The 24,205-nt window shown below is 40.1% G+C and overlaps 3 protein-coding genes across 3 annotated transcripts in view; 2 read left to right on the top strand and 1 right to left on the bottom strand.

Annotated features, from left to right (window-relative positions):
• Positions 1-2,144: 2,144 nt before the first annotated feature.
• LOC109055303 (gastrula zinc finger protein XlCGF7.1-like) lies at positions 2,145-3,926 on the top strand. Its single transcript, XM_019072534.2, has 2 exons — positions 2,145-2,444; positions 2,669-3,926. The coding sequence occupies exons 1-2, from the start codon at positions 2,384-2,386 to the stop codon at positions 3,445-3,447; spliced, it is 840 nt and encodes a 279-aa protein (XP_018928079.2). The 5' UTR covers positions 2,145-2,383; the 3' UTR covers positions 3,448-3,926.
• A 2,856-nt stretch (positions 3,927-6,782) lies between these two features.
• Positions 6,783-14,757, top strand: mep1bb (meprin A subunit beta b). Its single transcript, XM_042768662.1, has 14 exons — positions 6,783-6,929; positions 7,092-7,110; positions 7,221-7,268; positions 7,355-7,398; positions 7,478-7,556; positions 7,720-7,837; positions 8,012-8,190; positions 8,888-9,106; positions 9,325-9,483; positions 10,338-10,553; positions 10,702-11,169; positions 12,425-12,604; positions 12,765-12,963; positions 14,489-14,757. The coding sequence occupies exons 1-14, from the start codon at positions 6,849-6,851 to the stop codon at positions 14,706-14,708; spliced, it is 2,229 nt and encodes a 742-aa protein (XP_042624596.1). The 5' UTR covers positions 6,783-6,848; the 3' UTR covers positions 14,709-14,757.
• Positions 14,758-19,383: 4,626 nt separating this feature from the next.
• Positions 19,384-24,205, bottom strand: part of LOC109055304 (PH domain leucine-rich repeat protein phosphatase 1-like) — a 29,640-nt gene continuing 24,818 nt past the window's right edge. The window contains 3 exon segments of the mRNA XM_042768852.1: positions 19,384-21,223; positions 22,721-22,949; positions 23,562-23,756. Coding sequence (XP_042624786.1) covers positions 20,150-21,223; positions 22,721-22,949; positions 23,562-23,756 — 1,498 coding nt within the window. The 3' untranslated portion in view covers positions 19,384-20,149.

Genomic DNA, 24,205 nt, shown 5'->3' with positions numbered 1-24,205 from the left:
TGATTGTGTGTTGATAACTACGTTTTACAATAGCATTTTATTCTGGGGAGTGATGAAGAGACATCATTCATATTTTTTATATGTTTATTATTAAGCATATTACAATTTCATATTACAATATTACAATTAGCATAGTATTCAGGGTTAAGATAACGAAAATGTTGTTATATTCCAGTACAAAGAGGCAAATTAGAGGCGTTTGGTGGCCAGAAAAATAATATTCTAATGTAATGCCATGGTTCATTGTATATTTAGACATTATCAAGTACTCAATGCTTATAAGTGTTGCTCTTTTTTTTTTAATGTTGAATTTAATCAGATTAATTGCTTACATCCCAGTATTATTTTATGACATTTATTTAAGTAGACAATATAAGTGAATGTTTAAAGAAAAGTGTTCATGTTGTTCATTTGTCTTTTCAGGCTTTGCTGATGTGTGAAGCTCTTCCCGCATAGCATGCACATGAAAAGCTTCTCTCCAGAGTGGATTTTCATGTGTTCCTTCAGACCTTCCTTCTGCGTGAAGCTCTTTGCTCTCTTAAGCTCTCTTAAGAGCTGCATGATGTATGAAACTCCATCCACACTGAGGACAGGTGAAAGGTCTCTCACCTGTGTGGATGATCATGTGGATCTTCAGGTGTCCTTTATGAGTGAAATCTTTCCACACTGACAGCAGGAGAACAGGTTTTTGGCTTCTGTTCTCTGTGATGTCTCTTGTGATTGACTTTTACAGTTCTGTGAGCGACTACAAGACTGTTCTCCATGATGTTCCTCATGCTGTTCCACTTCCTGACATTCTCCTTTCACTTCCATCAGGCCTAAAACATGTTTAATTGACCAAATCAATTCAAGAATGATAAAGTGAAATGCAATCTAAAAATGCAATGCCATCTGATCTGGTGTACATATAGCTGCTATAGTTGGTTATGATCATTAACATTAACAAAAAATTGTTCTAAGAATGTTATGAAAATGTTATTTCTGATTTATTTTTTGTTGGTTATATACAAATGTTAAAGGGACAGTTCACCCAAAAATGAAAATGCTGTCATCATTTACTCACCATCCACTTGCGTTTCTTTCCTCTGCTGAACACAAAAGACCATATTTCAAAGAATGTTGGGAACCAAAGAGTTGACGGTAGCCATTGACTTCCATGGTATGGAAAAAATACTAGGTAAGTCGATGGCGGTTTGGTTACAAGCATCCAAAATATCTTCTTTTGTTTGTTATTTTCAACAGCTGAAAGAATCTTAAACCATACAAGTTTGGAACAACATGATGGTGACAGAAGTTTTATTTTTGGGTGAACTTCCCCTTTAAGGGAACACTCCATTGTATCATTTTGCAATATTAAGGGAACGTTACAATGTTCTGTGAAACAATAACATTTAAAAAACATCTAACTGTAACGTTTCAGTAAAACGTTCCTTGAATGATGGGAAATTATAAATGTCTTTAAACATTATGATTATAACTTTGAACGGACACTCTATTAAAGTTAAAGGAAGAATAATTGCTCATAACGGCGAGAGAACCTTGCCAGAACATTCTGTAGGCTATATCCTTTTTTTTTTTTTTTTTTTTTTTTTTATAAGAACACAGTTGTAAGTGTGTGTGATAATCTGTGCTCTGTCAGGAATGATCTCCAGCCTCTCTGCTCCTCAGTTTCTTTCTCTCTGTGTCTCTGCATCACTCTCCTCTTTAACAAACTCCATCTTTATTCACATGTCACGCAGATCTCAGATCTGTTTGTTCCTGCTTGTTTGGAAGTCTCGTCTGAGGTTATGGGAATATTTGAACATTATGCAGCAACAATGCAAAATAAATCCTGATGCGCTAAAAGCATCACAGTCTCCCACATGACGATCATCTGCTGCGCTGAATCTTTTCATTAATATCGCCCTGCATCTGAAGCACATTTGAGGGTTTTGTAACTATTTATACCGCCCAAAGCAAAATAAAATTCTTTATGAAAACATGCATTTGCTGATATATATTTGATATATTTTTAAATGCTTCCGATAATATGCTGATCCACCAGTGCTGTAAGAGCACAGTCTACTGTCAATTTAACACATAAGGGTTTTTCTTCCTTCTCACTCCATCCAATAGGGGGCGGAAATGCACCGAAACCGCCGGAAATTACAGAGAAGAGGAAACGCGTTTCGGTTTCGTGCGGAGGAAGGATGGATTTGCTATAAATAAAGCGCTCGGTTTTAACGATGTGATAGAACCGGATTGTAGAAACGATGTAAGTTAGAAGATGTGTGCGAACTGGGATTCAGGACAATAAATGTCAATATTTCCATCTCCGTAAACGTGTCGTTTCCAAACACGCAGGAAAATACAGATTTAAGATCTGCATGACATTACTGTGAAGATGGAGTTTATTAAAGAGGAGAGTGATGCAGAGACACACAGAGAGACTGAGGAGCAGAGAGGTTGGAGATCCTTCTTTAATGAATGCTGACGATTATTGTCTAAGATCATTCAGAGTTGGTTTAGAAACTGTTGCTAGTAGAGAAGACTCACTGTAACGCGTTATAATATTTGCATGCTGGTTGTTAAATACTATGAGGAAAGATAAAGCACTGGTCATTATTTTGTATAACAGCTGTTGCACTTTTGTGAATCAGTTTTTGTCCCTGTGCTGTGTTTGTTTTAGAGCCGATGCAAGAGAAAGAAGAAAGCCGAGTGAACGACGAGGAGGAGAAACATCTGATTCAGGAAGCTGGAGAGAAATCTTGTAGTCGCTCAGAAATGAAAAAGAAGGTCTCGCAAGAAGCCAGTAATTCATTCGTCTGCCCCGCGTGTGGGAAGAGTTTCACGCATAAAGGACACTTCAACGAACACGTCAAGATCCACTCCGGAGTCAAGCCCTTCAGCTGCCCTCACTGTCAGAAGAGCTTCACCTGTAAAGGACACCTGAAGCGCCACGTTCGCATCCACACCGGAGAGAGACCGTACGCTTGCACCCAGTGCGGGAAGAGCTTCAAGTGCGCCACCAACCTCAAAGACCACCAGCGCTCGCACTCGGGAGAACGGGCCTTCAGATGTGAGCAGTGCGGGAAAAACTTCATTCTGGCGTCCAACCTGAAGGCCCACCTGAAAATCCACACGAACGAGAAGCCGTATGTGTGCGCCGTGTGCGGGAAGGGCTTTCTGCGGCTGGGCTGTTTTAACGATCATCAGAAGATCCACACGGGCGAGAGAGCCCATGTGCTTCGAGTGCGGAGACACCTTCACCAGATCCAGCGCTCTGAAGCAGCACCAGAAGATCCACAGCGGAGAGAAACCCTACACGTGCTCGCACTGCGGGAAGGGCTTCACTCACTCGGGAGCGCTGAAGAGACACGAGCGCGTGCACACCGGAGAGAGACCCTACCACTGCACCGCCTGCGGGAGGAGATTCACTCAGTCCAGCGATCTGCAGAATCACATTAAGAAGCCTTGTCCCATGCTGTCACACGCTGTAAACACGGAGAAGCTGTGCTGAATGAGCTGTTCGTCTCTAGAGGGACTAGATACAGTTTGTGCTTGATAGACGCTGCAAACTGAAGGAGAATCTTACAGTACACAACCAAACAGTGTCATTAATTCTGTTACTAACATTCAAATCATCACTGAAGTACTGAGATGAGATAGAAACACTGATGTCTACAGTGGCAATCAAAATACAGCAAATCTCTTTTGAAAGTGATGTGATGCTTCAAATAAAGATTGTGTGGATTACACTGTTACTCCAGTAGGTGGCGACAAGTGACTGGGCAAAACTGTGTTTGTCTTTGAATCATTCTGTATTGAGGTTCCTTCATAAAACTGATTTCTTCCAATAATGAAACAAGTGAAGTCTTTATGAGTGAGTCATTGAATCATTCATTCAAGAGATTCATTCAAAAACACTGATTCATCCAGTAATGAAGCAAGTGAAGTCTTTATGAGTGAGTCATTGAATCATTCATTCAAGAGATTTGTTCAAAAACACTGATTCATCTTATAATGAAACAAGTGAAGTTTTCATGAGTGAGTCATTGAATCATTCATTCAAGAAATTTGTTCAAAAAAGTTAATTCATCTAGTAATGAAACAAGTGACATCTTATGAATGAGTCATTGAATCATAAATTCAAACCAAGAATTTTTGAATGTTTTTTTTTTATTTTTTTTTTGTCAGAACATTAAGTAAATGTCAGTTTGTTTGTCTGTTCAGAATCGTGGAAGAATCATGATCACGCAGCTCTTTCTCCATCAGTCTGTTATTTATGTGATTCAATTTGCTCTGTTAGACTCAGCTGTTGTCTGCTGCTGCGTGGAGAACTGACTCCACTGAATCATTCAGAAACCTACAGTCTGGCTGAACATGTATCTGTTATTTTGGTGGTTCTGGTTTTCTAACTGTATTTGGCCTTGCAGAAAGTGGTCAGACTGTCTCAGACTGTATCTGACCATCACACACACACACACCGTTTCCAGAAATAAAGAGCTACACCAATCTTCTGCTGCGTGTGATTCATTTCATGAGCCCAGAACACGTTTACCTCCGTTTGAATCAAAACAAATGTAAAGATATCTCAGTTCTGTATTTAATAAAACATTATTTTAGGACATGCTCTGCAGGGCCTGTTTTTCATTCACTGAGTTGGCTGATCTTAATGGTTTTTATCACAGATCTATCAACAACAACAAGAAATCTTTCACATTAACATTAAACAATGTAACATGACACAATACAACACAATAAAGATTCAGTATGATTAGGAAACATGTGCGCACTTGAGTCTTCTGATAAACTATACTTTGCTCTGGGGAAATCTAGCTATAGTACATCATTACAGTAAATGAGTTAAAATGCTTGGCAGAAAAACTGAATTATTTAATATCATTCTGTTTCGATAGTTAATTGATGTTTTATTAAAAAAAAAAAAAAAAGAGAAAAGCATTTTTTTCCATTCAAGACGGCTTGGACTTGATCACTGTTGAAGAATATATAAATGCAAAAGTAATTTGATAGATCTCAACATTAAGACCAGGATTTTTAATGTTTTCGATGCCTGTGTGAGAAGAATGTTTCTAGAACCAATCATTAAGATAAACAATAATAAAACATTCTTTGTTTTTATTTTAATTTTTTGGAACGGAAATAATAGAACAAACTTTATAGGTGCAGCATTGCCAGAACTTACAGTAGATTGTTTATTTTTACATTTATTTTTTTACTATCTGCTATTGAATTTATGTTTTTTTTTAAAAGACATCATAGTCATATCGTGTCTGTTGCAGTGTCTAAACTACAGCAGACGTGTCACAATATCGTCATCATTATCATACTGGTATAGTATCAGACTCTAGCTGGTGACAATAATGCAGTATAGTTTGATTCTAAACTTTGAATTTTATTTATGTATTTTAACTAAAAATGAACTGAACAAATATCACAACGATGCTCGTGCATGAGAAGTGAGCTCGGGTTCTTCTGGATGATGAATGCTGGTCATTATCTGATTCTCACCAGTGTGCACCTGTTTTGCTCACTATTTTATTAATATATCCTTTATTATTTTTGTTGAGGCGGCCTTCAGTCACTCGTGATTATATCGAGTAGGTCGTATAGTAATGGTCAAAGTGTGAAGGTCTTGGCTTTGGTTTTGTCTGTATGTTTCATTTATCTCTAATTATCCTGGATCTGTTATTGGGTCTGGCAGGAAGGTTTGGTCAGCGCTGTGAGTCTGTTATCTCTGATGAGTTAGGGTGAGTCTTATCTTTATCAGCCCTCCCTGGTTATAAAGGGTTTTACAGCACGCTTCTGAAGAGCCTGTGATGATGTGTTGTTCTTTTCACACAATGTGTTTATATATTAACATTTATTATATATTAGGGTTTTTTATGTCTTTGATAGAAGTCTCTTCTGCTCAACAAGTCTGTATTTGTTTGCTACAGAAGAAACAGTAATGCTGTTTGGATATATTTTACAATATTACTCATACAGATTTGTCATATTGTTGTGATCTTTCTCTCTGTGATTTATCTTATCTTATTCAGCCAAGTCTCATCATCAGGGATCTGGGCCCCATTTCTTTGTTTAATAGTTTGAACATAAGAACTTTGCTTCTCCGTCTCAAGGTAACCTTCTGTCAGTGCTGATTACATGTAATCTAGATTAGATTACAAAAATTCAATTATATTTAGTTACATTAGATTACATTTTAAAGTAATCATACTCAGATTACAGTTACTTTTTTATAGATGAGATATTATTTACACAAGGACAGTAAATGATTCATGAGGTATAGATTTACCCAATTCTTTTTCTCTCTTAAATTTTCCTTTCTAAAAAAAATCCTTTTATACATTCAGAAAGTCCTGCAGTATTATGGAAGTGCACACACCAGACACTAGTCAGGCGACTGTAATCACACAGAAAATAGAGATTCCACACAGTGTTAATTCATATTTTTATGATCATTAGTTTCTCATCTCCTCACAAACTCTCTGCAGTTAATTCTTTCATCAACTCCAGTTTGGGAAACCCGTGCATATATAATGTTTTTCATTTTCTCCTCCAGTTTTGGCAGTGCTGTTTTCTCTTTAGGTACTGTTTTTCATGTGTCATTAGAAACTCTCTTAATTGCTGTGCATGTTCTGATGAAGCTGTGTTGTGGTGATTGTGAAGCAGTGATGATCTCGCAGCGTTTATTGCTCTGTCAATCATTGATCTGCTGTCTCTGCTATCAGCTCCATCATGCCAGCTTTGCACTTTCCATCGTTTAATGCATCTTTTACAGCATTGTTGTGCTGATATCAGATGAATCCTCTTCTGTCAGGTATTCTGTGCTCTATAGCTCAAGCATGGGGCCCGGGGCCGCGGCACACACGCTTCTGTTTCTCACACATTTCTTATTTCTCTTTAGCTGTCAGTGCAGATGTGAGGTGAGTAACTCTGTTAGCAAGCTATAATGCATATTTCAGTTTCTGTGCGACATCGGTAACACGTCTGTTTTTAGTTGTTCTGTAGTAATTTGGCATGTATTCATATGATTGTCAACTGAAAGGTCTTGTTTATATAGTCTCTCATCATATTTTGTCTGTCAGGCAACACAGCGGGTGATCGGTAAGGTGCTTCCTCCCTCTCTTCCTTACTGCAAATGTATTTAATAGACAGAGATTAAGTGTAAAGATATGTACCAGCTGTCACTGACTGCATTAGCACTGATTTTGCAGAATATAATGTTGATGGCGGTAAAGAGGATCTGTTTGATATCAATGAAGGTGAGAGGTCATTACACCGGCTCTGTACGGGTTTGATGAGGTTTGTGTGATTTATCATGACATTTCTGTCTTCTTCATGCCTCCAGAGGCTGGTCTGGATCTTTTTGAGGGAGATATTGTATATGATGAGGTAAGAGATGATATTTTGTTGATACCAGTCATTTCTGCTGTATGTGACAGAATTGAACAACGTCCTGTTTCTGTCACAGAAATTGGGGAGAAATTCTATAATTGGTGATGAATACAGATGGCCAAAAGTGATTCCGTATTACCTTGAGGATGATTTGGGTGAGACTCTTCAGCCAGGAACTATATTATATATATTGAAATAAAACAGTATTGGATTATTGTTCAATAATTTGATCTTACTGTTAAATATTTGAACGGAAATTTTTTTTTTGTGCTATGCTAGACTAATTAACCTCTAACGTACTGAATTTTCTATGGACAGATATTAATGCAAAAGGCGTGATCCTGAAGGCCTTTGAACAGTATCGACTGAAGTCATGCATCGACTACAAACCCTGGAGTGGAGAAGAAAACTACATCTCTGTGTTCAAAGGCAGCGGGTGAGCTGCTACACATGTGCTTATACTATTGGGTTTGGCACTAAAATGATTTTGCTGCACAATGATTTGTTGGTTGATATGCAATCAAATATGTTAATATACTTCATGTTCACAAGTAACCCTAACTGTCAAAGAATCCACCCTCTCTCTATATATACTTGTGTGTGTGAATAGCTGCTTCTCATCAGTGGGGAACCGGCGTGTTGGCAAACAGCGGCTGTCCATCGGCAGTGGATGTGATCGTATCGCAACCATTGAGCATGAGTTTCTCCACGCGTTAGGCTTCTGGCACGAGCAGTCTCGCTCCGACCGAGACGACTACGTCTCCATCATCTGGGACCGCATTACTGAAGGTACTTTGATACAAGAACAAAGACCTGAGAAACTGCAGATCCATCCATCCATCTATCCAAGGATTTATGATCAAAACATTGTTTCATTAGCCAAAAATTAACATGTGCTGAAAACCTGCTCATCCTCAGTTCATCTGAGATCAGGATGAGTTTGTTTCTTCATCAGATTTGTAGAAATGTAGCACTGCATCAGTGTCTCAGCAATGGATGCTCTGCAGTGAATGGGTGCCGTCAGAATGAGAGTCCAAACAGCTGATAATAACATCACAATAATCCACAAGTAATCCACAGCACTCCAGTCCATCAGTGAACATCTGGAGAAGACAGAAGATGAAACACATCCAGCATTAAGATGATTTTAACTCAAATACATAGAGTCTATAATCCATAATAACACTTCCTCCAGTGAAAAAAGTGCTCTGGTGTGAATCAGGAGAGAAATCTGCACAGATCAAGCAGCGTTTTAAACAGCTCTAAACAAATATGTGTCTGGATTTTGATGTTAGAGACAACAGGAGATGCACTTTTTCACTGGAGGAAGTGTTATTATGGATTATAGACTCTATGTATTTTAGTTAAAAAACATCTTAATGCTGGATGTGTTTCATCTTTTGTCTTCTCCAGATGTTCACTGATGGACTGGAGTGCTGTGGATTACCTGTGATGTTTTTATGACTTGTTCACATTAATTTCACAGGCAAGGAGCATAACTTCAACAAATACAACGACAGCACATCCAGTGCCCTGAACGTTCCCTACGACTACGGATCCATGATGCATTACAGCAAGAAAGCCTTTCAGAACGGCTCCGAGCCCACCATCATCACCAGAATCCCGGCCTTCAGCGACGTGATCGGCCAGCGCATGGAGTTCAGCGACAGCGACCTGCTCAAACTCAACCGACTCTACAACTGCTGTGATGCTTTTACACATGATCTAAAATTATCCAAATGCTTTGTGTAATAAAATGTGATGTTTAGTTTATGTCACAGTCAGGGCTGAGTATTTGACTTTAATTTAGTGGGAGGGACTTTCTTAATGATAACGAGTCAGCAATGGTCAAGTGTAACCACTATAGCATACATAAAAGCATGTTGGAAATGTCTGAATGTTTAAAGTGTGGTTATTTCACAGCCAGCTCCTCCACATTTCTGGACTCCTGTGACTTTGAGTCGGAGAACATCTGTGGAATGATCCAGAGCCGTGAAAATGAGGATAATGCAAACTGGCAGCGTGTTTCCAAAGCCGCAGGTGGACCAGACACCGACTACACCAACATGGGACGCTGTGACGGCAAGTCTGCTGGAGTTTTAATGTTTAGAAAGTTCAATCAGTTCTTTTTAAGTTCCTGTCATAATTTACTCACACTCGTGTCATTTGAAACATTATTAATGTAAGATCTAGCACAACATGCATTCACACACAATAATGACTTCAGATTTCACAAAGCTGTCATATGGCTTATCATATATACTTTTTAATGCTGTTATGGTGTTTTTTAGTCCTCTCTGGAGCTCAGCAGCATTTGTCATTCACTTCAGAGTTTACTATAGATTCTCCTGTTGTGTTGTCCTTCATTTCAACTGTCCCTTTAAAACAATAATCTGAGGTTAAGATGAATATCTATTCAGTTAAATTCTGTTAAATAGTGGATGTTTCCTTGTTCAAACAGGCTTTTAACATCTGGCGTGTTTTAGAGCCCTACAAAACCAAGACAAGGTTAAACAGGTTAAGAGAATCAGTGGGAAACTCAGGATTTTCTTTAAACACAGAGTTTGAGTGAAGCACGGCATCTGTATTTACAGTTAATTTGTAAAAAAAAAATTTCATTTGAAATTTAAGTTACATATACAAAACAACATAGTATTGTACAATTACCATAGAATATATAACGCATATTCATAAATTGACAAAAAAGCAGAAACATACCTGATGCATATTTTTTGTTCATCATTTGGTAGATTTTTAGAGTTAAAAAATTGTAGTTTTTTTTGTAGAAAAGATACATTGCCATCTTCCTCGACTAATAAGATCGTAATTACGACTTCCCAGCTTGTAAATATGAACGTCTTTGGTGGACTCGAATGCACCAATTTTCTTTTATGTCTATGTATTGGATTAAATATTGGATATCGTCCTGTTTTCAGGAAAGGGTTACTTCATGCACTTCAGCACAGCGAGCGGGCCGGAGGGGAACAGGGCTCTGCTGGAGAGCAGGGTTCTTTATCCCAGACGGGGATTCCAGTGTCTGCAGTTCTTCCTCTATAACAGCGGCCACGCTAATGACCAGCTGATGATCTGGACGCGAGAGTACGACACAGCAAACCCCGACGGGACCCTGCGGCTCATTCACGAGGTTAAAGGTACAGATGTTGATCTACAGAGTGTTTGAGGGCCGAGTCTCCATCGGTTTATGGATGAATGAATATCAGACTTTCTTTAAAAGGTGGCTATTATAAGACAGCTTCCGTGTGTGTATCAGATATCAACGACTCTGTTTTAATCTGAAAGCTCCTCCCGGTGACCAGTGGCAGCTCCATCACGTCAGCCTGAACGTCTCCAGAAAGTTTCGAGTGGTTTTTGAAGGAATCAAAGGGAGAGGGAACGCCGGCGGACTCTCGCTGGACGACATCAACCTCTCAGAGACCAGCTGTCCTGAACACGTGTGGAGGATCGAGGACTTTAGGAGCGTCCTGGAGAGCACACCGATGGGTGCCGCCATTTACAGCCCGCGCTTCACATCTAAAGACGGCTACACCTTCCAGATGGGCCTGTATCCCAATGGAACAGCCGGATCCCCAGGAGAGCTGGGAGCGTACGCGCACCTGACATCAGGAGCCGGAGCCGTGGAGGACGGTCTGGTCTGGCCTGCTCGATGGAAGCAGATGACCATGATGCTGATGGACCAGAACGCAGACATCCGCCGACGCATGAACAACCAGAGGAGCGTCACCACAGACCCCAGCATGACTGTGGAGGGTGAGGCTCGTCATCATCTCGTCCTGTACGGCTTCTCAAATGTTTATCCTTTCTAAGAGGAATCCAGTGTTTCCTGTTAATTATGCAAACTTTAGTGGCTCCCACTGTTTCATTATGGTTCTGTTTTGCGCCATTGCTTTAGCAAAGCATCTGGCAAAGCTGAAATTGTGATATAGCTTATCGAAGTGCAGCACTGTGTTCATGTGATCAGCTCGTGATCCAGTGTTTTCAGCGTCTTAGTTATGCTTTATTTTCAAATTTGTATACTTTCAAATGTTTTTGTGGATGGATTACAACGTTTAGCTGCAGTGTAAGAAATAAATGTGTAAAATAGGCTGCTCATTACCGGGACATCATCCATTCATTTTACAGACATTTCCGTTAGATCAAAAACACAACACAGTGTAAAATTCTAAATACAGGTAAAACACCGGTAAAAAAGAAATACAGAAAATTAATTGCGATTAATACAGTACATTGTGCCCTTTTTTACAGATTCTTTTAGAGTGTGGATTTGTGATGGGAAGCGTTTGTAAAACTGTTGTTTCAGAAACGTAAAGGTTTTCCACCAAAATAAAAGCTTGAGAGTTAAAGACTTGCAAGTGAAGAAAAAGAAATGAAGAGAGTATTGTAATTGTACTCTTGTTTAACTCTTGCGAGTTAAGAAATTAAGACAAAAAGACCGTAAAGTAAAATAATAAGAAATAATTATTTTCAGTTTTCATTTATTTTACAGTACAGTTGCACTGCTAGTAACATTAATGTCTTTAGATTAAAATAATACATATATATTAAGGGTATTATTATTATTAATAATTTTTTCAAATAGTTTGTCTTCCTGAAACACCGGTTTGTTTTTTTTTTTAGTGATTTTTTGTTATTGTTTGTCTTCCTGGATTAATGCATTTCATTTTTAAACCTTTCTGAATGACCCAGATCCACCCCCAACTTTGTAATAAAATTAAAAAAAATGACAGTTTATAAGCTATTATAATTGATTTATTTTTAACGTAAAAGCAGACACAGGCATTTGTAACCTAAATGTGTGAGGCTTCATATTCACTTCCAGTTATGTTTAGCGGTACAAAAATAGTTATTGCAAACTGGTGTTTGTTATCACATTATTCTAATGCATTGCTGTATATATATAAACACACTGGTTTGCAGCACAAATAGTTTTACCATTAAGTTTAGACTTTTCTGAGTGACCAGAATCCTGTGGAATCACTGATCTTCATTCACGTTTCCTCTTTAGGCACTGAAGATTTCTTCTGGGACGATCCGCGTAAAGTAGGTGTGAAGGTAACAGGAGAGGATGGGACGGAGTATTTCCGTGGTCCTGGTGCTGGAACGCCGGTTTTCCTGACGCAGGCCAGAGCAGTGAGCCGAGACTTCATCAAGGGCGGAGACGCCATCTTCCTGCTCACTATGGAGGGTGAGGGACACACTAACGGATGACAGAGAAAAGTCGCATTCTAATGAAGCGACACAATAGTAGATGTTTAGCAGAATGTTCACGCTGCTCTACTGTACTGTAACGTCTGACAGCAGTAGTTTTCTGATGTTCTGTTGTGCATCTGTTTATGTTCCTGTAGATATCTCTCATCTGGTAGTTTCACAGCCCTTGCCTTCCACAACCACCAACCCACCGAACTCCACTTCCTCTGTGACACCGAACCCGGCCAGCAGCGTGACCCCTGTGACCTCCAGCGCTGCTCCTGACCCGTGTGTGTCCGTGCGGTGTGAGAATGACGGCGTGTGTGTGCTGGACGACGCGGGTCAGGCCGTGTGCAGGTCACACATCACACACCAAATCAGTTCAAAAACACAACTGCATTGCTTCTAGGTCTAGGATATGCATATTCCAGATCATTTTTCCCACAGGGTTTCCAGAAATTATTCAAGATGTTTTTAACCATGAGTCTATGAGAATTGCTATGGTGAATTTAAAGAGTAAATAAAAAGTAAAAATTAATTAGATAAAATGAGTTAATGAGACAAACTCGCCCCATGAAGCGCTGCAACTACAGTAAGTAATAAAATATGGGGCAAATTGGACAAATTAGGCGCTTGAAGTGCTGTAAGTAATGTAAGTAATAAAATAAAGAGAATATTAAGCTGCATTATTTAAGTAATAAAATAAAGAGAATATTAAGCTGAAGTATTTCATCGCTATCATAAAGGCTTTTATTAAACTTAACTAAAACCGTAAAAAAAAAAAAAAAAAATTAACTGCTTGAAATGAAATAAAAACAGTAAAATATTAAAACCTTTTTATTTCAGCTAGTTGCCGAGGCAGCTTTTCTCATTTTCATTCAGTTCTTCAAAAATGAAGGTCTCAAAAGGTTTTGAATCAGAGCAGAAAGCCACAGACAGAGCTTAGATTAAACACGGATCATAGTTCAATTAGGACATTTAAATATCTTTTATAAACATGCATTAGAAAAAACATTACATGTTTGCCATCTTGAGACAAAACAAGAGCACTGTCATGTCTTAAGATCAGTCCGAGCTAGTTTCTTTCAGCTGAAACAGCTCTGAGACTGAGACTGGACCCAGCGCATGTCTTCAGGAGAGGTTAAATGTTGCATACACTGCAAAACATGAATATCTTCATCAGTATTTCTGTCTTGTTTTTTCAAGTCCAAATATCTCAACACTCTTAAATCAAGACACTTTTTTTCTGGAGGTGCAAACTGAACATACGAAGTCTCGTTTTCTGAGAAACTGAACAAAATGAAATGAGTTTATAATTAAACCAAGAACAAAAATCTGTCAACAGGGTGTGAAAACTTGTTTAAGTTGAATTTGAATAGAATGTATTTTTTTGAGCCCATTGGCAGATATTTGTTCTTTTAATCATAAACTCATTTTGATCAGTTTCTCAGAAAACAAGACTTCATATCTTCTGTCCTTGTGCTTCTCCGGTAAATGTGTCTTGATTGAAGAATCTTTCTGGAAAACAAGACAGAAATACAGAGCCAATCTAACCTTGAGTGTTTTAATTTTTTCTTTCTTTGTTTATTTGAATGAATTCTAAAGTAATAGAGATCGGTTGGAATACAAGACATTTACATTTAGAGACCATATTGATGTATTGAGTTACATTCAATTTGTTTGTTAAATTTTCTTCACTTGGGGTTAGGGTCACTTCAGAAACCTTCAGAAACCCTGACAGAGTTCCTGGACTAGACATGTTTGATCTGGATAAGTGCAGGAGTGTAGTGTTCAGTCTTCAGTAACAGCTGCTGTTTTTATGGTCTTCTGCGTCTCTTTGAATTCCTCACACGAGCTGAAGCGTGTGTGTGTGTGTGTGCAGGTGTGTGGTGGGACAGGACTGGTGGCATTACGGTGACAGGTGTCAGTTTAAGAGCTCGACTCAGAGCAGTGTGCTGACGGCGGTGCTGGCGTCTCTGGCTGTGTTTGTGCTCATGCTGATGGTGACGGGGGTCAGTGTGTACTGTGTGAAGAAGCAGCAGAGGAAAGTGCAGCGTGAAGGAGAAGGAATCACCATGAAGAACTTGCACTCGTTCACATGAAGATCTGAACGTTCCTCTAATGACTCATTAAAAACAAACAATGCTTTGATCTCTGATTCGCTGATGTAATTAATATCATCATATTAGACAGCAAACATCACACACACACACACACACACACACACACACACACACACACACACACACACACACACACACACACAAACACACGCACACGCACAATTTCTATTTATGATAGACAAACTCACATGCTCACACACACTCTCTCTCACTCTCTCTCTTCACACACACTATATATAAATATTTATACACTCACTCACACACACACACACACACACACACACACACTCAAACACTCACTCACACACACACACTCACACTCTCTCACTCACTCACACACACACACACATGCTCACAACACACTCACTCACTCTCTCTCTCACATACACACACACACACTCAAACACTCACTCACTCACACACACACACACACACACACTCAAACACTCACTCTCACACACACACACACACACTCAAACACTCACTCTCACACACACACACACACACTCAAACACTCACTCACACACACACACTTAACAGTGAAAACATTTGACACAGAGTGAGTCAACTGCCGTATTATGAATGTAAAATAGTAGAAAACCTTTTGAGAGATTATAGAGTATATATTCATGCTTGTGAAAGTATTTAACGTTTAGAGAGTTTATAGTCTTTTTATTGATGTATAATAGTACTGATGAATAAAAACACATCTTGAATGCACACAATGTTGCAATTAAATGTTTATAGATGTGTAAATGGCATTTATATAAACAAAAAGGCAGTGTGAACACCGCAGTATTGCAAAACACATGCACTATTAACACGCTCACAGATGGTCTAACTGTTACTTCAAACTAAATGGAATAGTAATTCACATGAAGGGCTGTATATATTTTACCTAAAAATACTGTGCAGATTTTTATCATCAAACGATTTTATTTATTTATTTATGTTTTAATGCTATATCATCAACAGTGGCTATATTCATGGCAGCATTAACAATATCATTTCAATACACCATTTACAATAATATATTATCTTCTTGGGAAACAATCATTATACAAAAACACAAGAAACAATAAAAGTACTGATAAAAATCATATACAATCTTTCAATTTAATCAGTGATTAAAATACAAAAATTATTCCAGGAGAGACTTCAGTCTTTCAGTATATTTTCTAAATAATATCATTGTCTAATTTCATTTAAAATTTGGCATTGTCTTAAAAAAATGTTTTACACTCAGAAAATTCTTACACAAGTCACAGACTGGATTCTTTTCTCCTTTCTTACTTAAAGAGGTAGTTCACCCCAGAAGTTCTGTCATTGTTTTACATGTTGTTCCAAACCTGTATGTGTTTCTTTCTTCTGTTGAACACAAAGGAAGATATTTTGAAGAATGTTGGGAGCTAAACAGTTGACGGTAGCCACTGACTTCCATACTATTGATCACAAGTGCAGTATGGAGTACCTCAAGGCTCAGTACTAGGGCCGTTACTCTTCACGCTTTACATGTTACCCTTGGGAGATATCATCAGGAAACACGGTGTTAGCTTTCGCAGCCTGGTAAAACATACCAATTTGAAAAACTAGCAGAATGCATAGTCGATATATAAGAAACTGGATGACAAGTAATTTCTTACTGATAAATTACAGGTGTTAATTATAGGACCTAAAAACTCTGCATGTAATGACCTAGAACGCTGTCTAAGCCTTGATGGCTGCTCTGTCAATTCTTCGTCATCAGTTAGGAACCTAGGTGTGCTATTTGATAGCAACCTTTCCTTAGAAAGCCACGTTTCTAGCATTTGTAAAACTACATTTTTCCATCTCAAAAATAAATCTAAATTAAGGCCTATGCTCTCAGTGTCAAATGCAGAAATGTTAATCCATGCGTTTATGACCTCAAGGTTAGACTATTGTAATGCTTTATTGGGTGGTTGTTCTGCACTCTTAGTAAACAAACTCCAGTTAGTCCAAAATGCAGCAGCTAGTTCTTACTAGAACCAGGAAGTATGTTCATATTAGCCCGGTCCTGTCAACACTGCACTGGCTCCCTGTCAAACATCGTATAGATTTTAAAATCTTGCTTATTACTTATAAAGCCCTGAATGGTTTAGCACCTCAGTATTTGAATGAGCTCTTGTTACATTATAGTCCTCCACGTCCGCTCTATTTCTCAAAACTCTGGCAATTTGATAATACCTAGAATATCAAAGTCAACTGTGGGCGGCAGATCCTTCTCCTATTTAGCGCCCAAACTCTGGAATAACCTTCCTAACATTGTTCGAGGCAGACACACTCTTGCAGTTTAAATCTAGATTAAAGACATCTCTTTAACCTGGCTTACACATAACACACCAACACATTTCTAAAAGAGAGTTTGACTCCTAACCCTAAGGTTGTGGGTTCGAGTCTCAGGCCGGTAATACCACGACTGAGGAGCCCTTGAACAAGACACTGAACCCCCAACTGCTCCCCGGGCGCCGCAGCATAAATGATACCCACTGCTCCGGGTGTGTGTGCCCCAACTTGTGGTGTTCACGGTGTGTGTGTGTGTGTTCACTGCTTTGTGTGTTCATGGTCTAGAATTCTGAGTATGGGTCACCACACTTGTATGTCATGTCACTTTTTTTTTTTTTTTCTCAGTCTGGAGCGTTTAAAAGATGTCCTGATGCAGTAGTACCATATTCATTTTGGGTTTTGATTAAGTTATTCAGCTGATCCCATATCGTGCTACAATCCCATCTCTCATGAATCTTCACGTCTGTCTGCTGATCCCTAAATCTCATTTATCATTTTATCATTTTATCTCATCTCATCTCATTTTGCTAAAGTTGTTTGGATCAGTTCCACTGAGAGAAGTTTTATCTGACTCATGATTTCACTTCCCTGGAATTCACTAGGTTTATATATAAATATATATCAAGTTCTAAAACAGTCATTATGAAAATGAAGGTGCAGTTTTGATGACAGGACTGAAAAAATTCGAATAAACAAAAACGACTCAATCTCACATTTTGATCAAATGGTCAGAGCGGTCAGAACAGAGATCTGAAACCAAATCTGAAGTGTGTCATTTCTTGAACGGCTAAAATAACCACCTGTTTCCAGAACACCTCACCTGTCCAGCACTGGTCACACAAACAGAGCTGAGTCTCTCGAGATGCTCACACAAACAGTTTCACTCTATACTCATGTCTACATTTATGTCAACATCAAAAATCATTTTTAAGTGACTAGTTCATTCACCCTACCTCATTTAATCTAATGGTCAAGTATAAGAAAGATTTATTGAGTAGATCACAAATAATACGAGTATATCGGACAGTCTGTGCTTTATCATTCTTTCTTCACACACAAGCCGAAATGTTGCTGCAAGTCATTATAATATTTTTTGGTTGAATTTTACCATAAACAAAAGCTAAATACCAAAGAATAGTTTTTGCTTAAAACTAAAACATTTTGTTAGTCTGCTTAATTGAGATTAGGAATATTTCTTTAAAAACCATAATGGTATTGTGATGACTTTTTAAAATATGAATCAAATGGAATTGGTGTGATTAATTTTACTCGTCATTATAGTGCACTTACCTCTGTTGAGATGGAAAATGAGATAAACACGTTACAAGTACCGCGAGTGATGTAATCAGATTACTTTTTCAAGTAACTAGTAAAGTAACGCATAACTTTCCATAAAAAGCAATGAAGTAATGCAATTAGTTACTTTTTTAGGAAGTAAGGAAATATTGTAATGCATTACTTTTAAAAGTAACTTTCCCCAACACTGTTAAACACTCAGAAAGCACCACAAGAAAAGCTGCTTTAGAGTCATAAATTTAAGATTTATTATAACAAAACCAGGAACTGTTTGTGTGGTTGGTTTGAGTATAATTCCTTACAGATATACTGTTTTGCATTACAGGACTTGACACAGTCATGCTGGTGTGAGGAGCGGATGACTGTGTGTGTGTGTGTGTGTGTGACAACAGCACAGTTCATTTACAGGTGGTGTGTGTGTGTGTGTGTATATATGTTTCTGGTACATATACATCTATTGGCATGAATGCATAAAGGGTCATCTTCTTCTAGACACACAGTTCCCTTAAAAAGCACTGGTATACAATATTTTTCTTATTTACAATCATTGGAAAGAGGAAAAGAAAAAATCACCATTTCTCGCAGAGAAGATTAGTAAAAAGTGACGAAGTCACCATAAAAGAGTAAGCAACTCCTAGGAGTTAGTCTTTCAATTTCCACTAAATTTCTAGTTTTTATACAGGCGCGAAGCCTTGATTTACTGAAGAGATACAGTATTACTTTAAGTGCCCTATCTACAACAGTTAAGTGTGGTTTTCTATGTACCGTACAACACAATCTCCTGATTTTAAATCAACTTAAAGTCTGTTGTAGCTTCTCTCGCATAAAAGATATGATAACTAAAAAACAAAATCAGAATATCAAAACAGTCTTGTTGTTGGTAATGACAGTTAACATCCCAGTACTAGTGTTGAATTATATAGGTATGGTGTTTAAGGTAAATAAAGTTAGACAGTCAGTGATCAGTAGTGAAACACTTAAACGGGAGAGGCACGGCTTCTCTTAAAGGGATGGGCTTTATATAGGTATGGTGTTTATTGATTGGGTGGATGCCCCGCTCTGTCCACTTCATTCAGTCTTCATTTACTCAGCAAGCGTTTCTGATTCTCTCCACAGCAGCAGCATTAGTGCAAGAAATGAGTTTTAGTTTTGGGTGAAAGTCTGCGTGTAGGGTTGGGCGATTTTATCAATTCATTTGAATGTAATGATTTTATGAGGATTCCCGGGTTTGAATAAAAGTATTAGCAGACGTTAGAATTAGACACGCTGATGATCTGCCAGTGCTAACAGCTGATAAAGTGTGCGACGCGCTCTTGGAAGGAGTGTAACATATTGCAGATATTCACAGAATTTGTTTCTGCGCTGAAACACGAGGCGCTGCAGTGGAGCAGGAACAACACAAGGTTAAGAGACTCGACTCGAGCTGCTTTTAACCTGAGCGCCACATTTCATGTGCACAAAGACGCGAGCACAATGCTCAAACACGTCCGTCGAGCGCATGTTCACATAGAAGAACACGTGCATGTCTGATATTAGATTTTTGCATGTTGCTGACAGACTGAAAGCTGCTGCTATTTTCATTCACTGTTAATAATCGCACACTGATGCTGTTACACTTCGAGTCATTTTGATTAGAATTGCCTTGACGTTTTGACTTGACTTCTAACACGTGTGGTGCACTCGAAAAAAAGCTTTTTTTAAGTTGACTTTGTTATCAAGATTTTACTTTTTGCTATATCGCCCAGCCCTACGTTCAAGAGCTGTGGGTTAGGAGCAAGAAGATCAGGCTGAGCAGATGACGACCGAATGCAGCGACGGCTTCAGAGCGGCGTGTCGCAGCAGTCCGCCGGCCGCTCGCTCTTGTCCTGCTGATGCTGCTTCATGATCTCCTTCACCTCCTCCTCCAGCTCCGGAGGGATGATGAACTGGTCGTCGGGGTCGGGTTGAGACGGCGCTGTGAAGTAACCCCCAGGTTTCTTAGAAGGAGCTTCAGTCGCCACCTCGATCAGGTTGTGGCTCTGCTCCTGCGGCGCCACCGAGCCGTTTCCCCTCCGCCTCCCTAAGGTTTTGCTCCAAGCGTCAGCTCCCGCAAGATTCCCGGCCTCCTCCGGGAGCTTCTCCGGGGCTTCTGGGGTGCAGGGTGGAGGAGGTGGAGGCGGCAGCAGACAGTGGACGTCGGCTTCTACTTCCACCCGACTGCCGTTGGAGAAGACGCCGGCGATGGGCTCCTCATCCTCGCTGTCCAGGCCGTTGTCCGAGAGCGCGCTGGAGAAGGTGGCGCTGGACAGCTGCCTCTGGAAGGAGCTTCCGGAGTTGGGCGCGAGGTGGAGCGAGCAGCAGGGGAGGCGCGGGTTCAGCTGCGGCGGGTGGCTCTGCGGGTGAAGGTGTATGTGTGTGTCCTGCAGCAGGAGCGGCGGCTCGTCCGAGGATGCAGTGGATCCCACTTCGGAGCTCATCTCGGACGCACTGACCTCGGAGCTGATCTCGCTGCAGGAGGCTGGGTACAGGCCCGGGCCGGGGCTCGGCGGGGGCTGCGGCGGCGCATGCATGCTTCCAGAGCCGGGCTCAGCGGACGCCGCGCAGCAGCAGCAGCAGCAGTCTTCGGCCACATTGAGCTGCACCACCACGGCGCTGAGGCTGTCGGTGCATCCGTACGACTGCGCCAGCGTGCACAGCTTCTTAGCGGCCGCCAGCGCATCGGGAACCTTCCGTATGGCTTCCACCGCCTCGCTGGGGTCCAAGACCTCAAACAGACCTCTGCTGCCCAGGATGAAGAACTCATCTCTGGGGGTCAGCGGGAGCGTGGTGACGTACGGAAGTGGTAAGACTGCTGGGTAGAGGAAGGAGTAGCCCATGATGCGTGTGGAGTCCGTTACGCCGTTCACTTTGTTGTCCTGTTTAAAGAGAGAGATCACCACAGTGCTCAGAGTAGCTCCTTATGACTGTTCTTCTACTACAACAACAACATTCAAACACTCAAACCTGCATGACTTCTGTCAAACACAAAAGAAGATATTTAAAGGTCAAACAGTGTCAAACTCCAAGGAGAACATACTACACTATTTTTACCGTGTATAAAAGTGGTTTTTCGTGTTACTTCGAAAGACTTGTTTATGCTACATTTATGTCTTTTAGGAGCCTGAAACTGTTGGACCCCATTGACTATGGAGCTAAAAGATTCTAATATCTTTTGTGTTTCACATGAATTTTTATTTTTTTGGCAAACTATCCCTTTAACTTCTATAAAAGGCCTGAAACTGTTGGACCCCATTGACTATGGAGCTAAAAGATCTTGCCACTTGACTTCTTTAATGTGGCTCTCTTGAGGATAAAACGGTCAGATGGGCTTTTAGTGTAAACTGTAGATGTAAATATCTGACTGCGAGCCTCCACGTACTCCAGTGCTAATGTTGTTTTCCAGTCTAGTGTTGTTCAACCAGCATTTGTTGACTGTATTAACTACTGGTGAAACTACAGAAGACAGCCTCAAACAGTGACTAAAGAGCCGTCAGGTAATAGTTAAAGGAACTTTGTGTTTCACATGAATTTTTTTTTTTTTTTGCTAAGTTTATCTTTGGTTTGTATGAATTTTATATTTTTGTGGAATTTAAATGATTTTTTAATCATCATATGATCATAGTTGTTGTGTATGTTTTTCTTTTTGAATAATTCATAAGGAGTTTTATAAGATTTGTCCATCCATTATTTCAGGTGCATGGCACAGCTCCAGGGGGTGAATAAAGGCCTGTAAGAAAAAAATATTGAAGATTTGTAAAGAGTAAACAGTAATCTCTAGCTTCCGCAAAGAGAAATGTGGGAGGATTTCGATATAAGCCAAGAGAAAACTGGTTTTTCCTTTGCTAAAGTAAAAACTTTCCTCCTAAAAAACAAACGTCGGTTCTCGCGAGACTAGGATATTCTCACCGGAGCCTACATCATTCCACACACGACAGTAAGCAGAAGCTAAAGATTACGGTTTATAAAGTTTTAAATACGGATATTTGTTTACACAAACGCATCAATCTGCTACAGGAGGCCTTTATTCACCCCAGCAGCCATGTGGGACACTTTTTATGTTGGATGGATGCACTTTATTGGACTTCTTTTGGACTATTGAATAATAACACCCATTCACTGCCATTATAAAGCCTGGAAGAGCCAATATAACTCTGATTGATTCGTCTGAAAGAAGAAAGCCATACACACCTAGGATGCCCTGAGGGTGATTTTCATTTTTGGGTGAACTATCCCTTTAAAGTAATTACATTTTGATTGGAGAGACAGTTTGTTTGTTTTTAATAACGTGCAGAGATGAATCGTCCGCAGGAACACAGTGAAAGGGCCGTTCATCTCATGTTGACCTGAGTGCGGGTGGAGAGTACTGCTGGTACCTCAGTGATGATGGCTTTATGCTGCTGCACGCGGTTGTGTTCCTCCTTGATGCTGATGTTGTGCAGCAGTGACAGCGGCAGCGGCTTGCCGTCGCGGCACAGCACCGCCTGACACTTGCCCACGTTAGCGGCGGTGAGGGTGAAGCAGCCGGCGGGGTCAGTGGGGTCGTGCCGGATGTGACAGAGCGCCGCCGAGCCGCCCAGCTTCTGCCCTGCTGTGCCCAGCTTCCTGTTCAACAGAGAAGGAAAGGACAGACGTATTTATTAGGGCCGTCAAGTGATTAACATTTCTAATCGAATTAATCACATGTGCCAATTAACCAAAGTAATCACAATTAATTGCATATCAAATTTGTCTGAGAAATTAATTAATTATTGTGTTAGCTGAGAAAAGCATTGAGTTGACATTACAAAAGAATAGCTTTAGAAAGAAATATTTTGATCCAACATTGCATAAATAATGATAATAAATGGGTATTAATGGGATTTTTAAAAAGTGAATATTGAAATGAAATGATACTTTAAATCTAAAGCGCCAGTAGAGTCACTGAATCATTCATTAAACAGCTGATTCAGTCCCAAATCACTGAATCACTGACTCACTTGGCTTTGTTTGGAACTGTCTGTTTCAGAAATACAGCAAAAGCAGTAATATTGTGAGATATTTTTTACTATTTAAAATAATCTTCTTTAATCATGATCTTCTGAAGATCATGTGACACTGAAGACTGGAGTAATGATGCTGAAAATACAGCTGCACATCACAGAAATAAATTACACTTTAACAGATATTCACATAGAAAACAGTTATTTTCTTCAGCACTAAGTGTGTGTGCATCACCTCTGCATGACGAGGAAGGTGTTGGTCATGTAGTCTTCCTCGCTCCTGGTCCTGTGCAGCTCCTCGGCCAGTATGTCGTTCATGGTGCACTGCAGTAGATACGGCACCTCCACGTTCCTGTCGCCGTCAAACACACCGTACAGAGCCTCTCTGCTGCCGCAGAAGCTGTTGACCGACAGCGCCGCCACACACAGTCTGCAGACACAAACACACACACTCAGTGACCGCCACACACACACACACACACACACACACACACACACACACACACACACACACACTGACCTGCCACACACACACACACACAACACACACACACACACAAAACACACACACACACACACTGACACACTCACAACACACACACACACACACACACACACACACAAACACTGACCTCCACACACACACACACACACACACACACACACACACACACACACACACACACACACTCACTCACTGACTGCCACACACACACACACACACACACACACACACACACTCACTGACCGCCACACACACACACACACACTGACCGCCACACACACACACACACACACACACACACTCACACACACACACACACACACACACACACTCACTCACTGACTGCCACACACACACACACACACACACACACA

Source organism: Cyprinus carpio, chromosome A2, assembly GCF_018340385.1.
Source record: "Cyprinus carpio isolate SPL01 chromosome A2, ASM1834038v1, whole genome shotgun sequence".
Lineage (NCBI taxonomy): Eukaryota > Metazoa > Chordata > Actinopteri > Cypriniformes > Cyprinidae > Cyprinus > Cyprinus carpio.
Note: the sequence above shows the minus strand (reverse complement) of the source record. Positions and strands in the feature narration are given on the sequence as shown.

What these genes read in the sequence shown, in the direction of transcription:
- mep1bb (XM_042768662.1), top strand. Translation starts at nt 6,849, where the DNA reads ATGGGGCCCGGGGCCGCGGCACACACGCTTCTGTTTCTCACACATTTC. An exon ending in CAACCGACTCTACAACTGCT is followed by an intron (nt 9,107 to 9,324) that starts GTGATGCTTTTA and finishes GTTATTTCACAG; the next exon opens with CCAGCTCCTCCACATTTCTG. An exon ending in CCCCAGCATGACTGTGGAGG is followed by an intron (nt 11,170 to 12,424) that starts GTGAGGCTCGTC and finishes TTTCCTCTTTAG; the next exon opens with GCACTGAAGATTTCTTCTGG.
- LOC109055303 (XM_019072534.2), top strand. Translation starts at nt 2,384, where the DNA reads ATGGAGTTTATTAAAGAGGAGAGTGATGCAGAGACACACAGAGAGACT. An exon ending in AGAGACTGAGGAGCAGAGAG is followed by an intron (nt 2,445 to 2,668) that starts GTTGGAGATCCT and finishes TGTTTGTTTTAG; the next exon opens with AGCCGATGCAAGAGAAAGAA.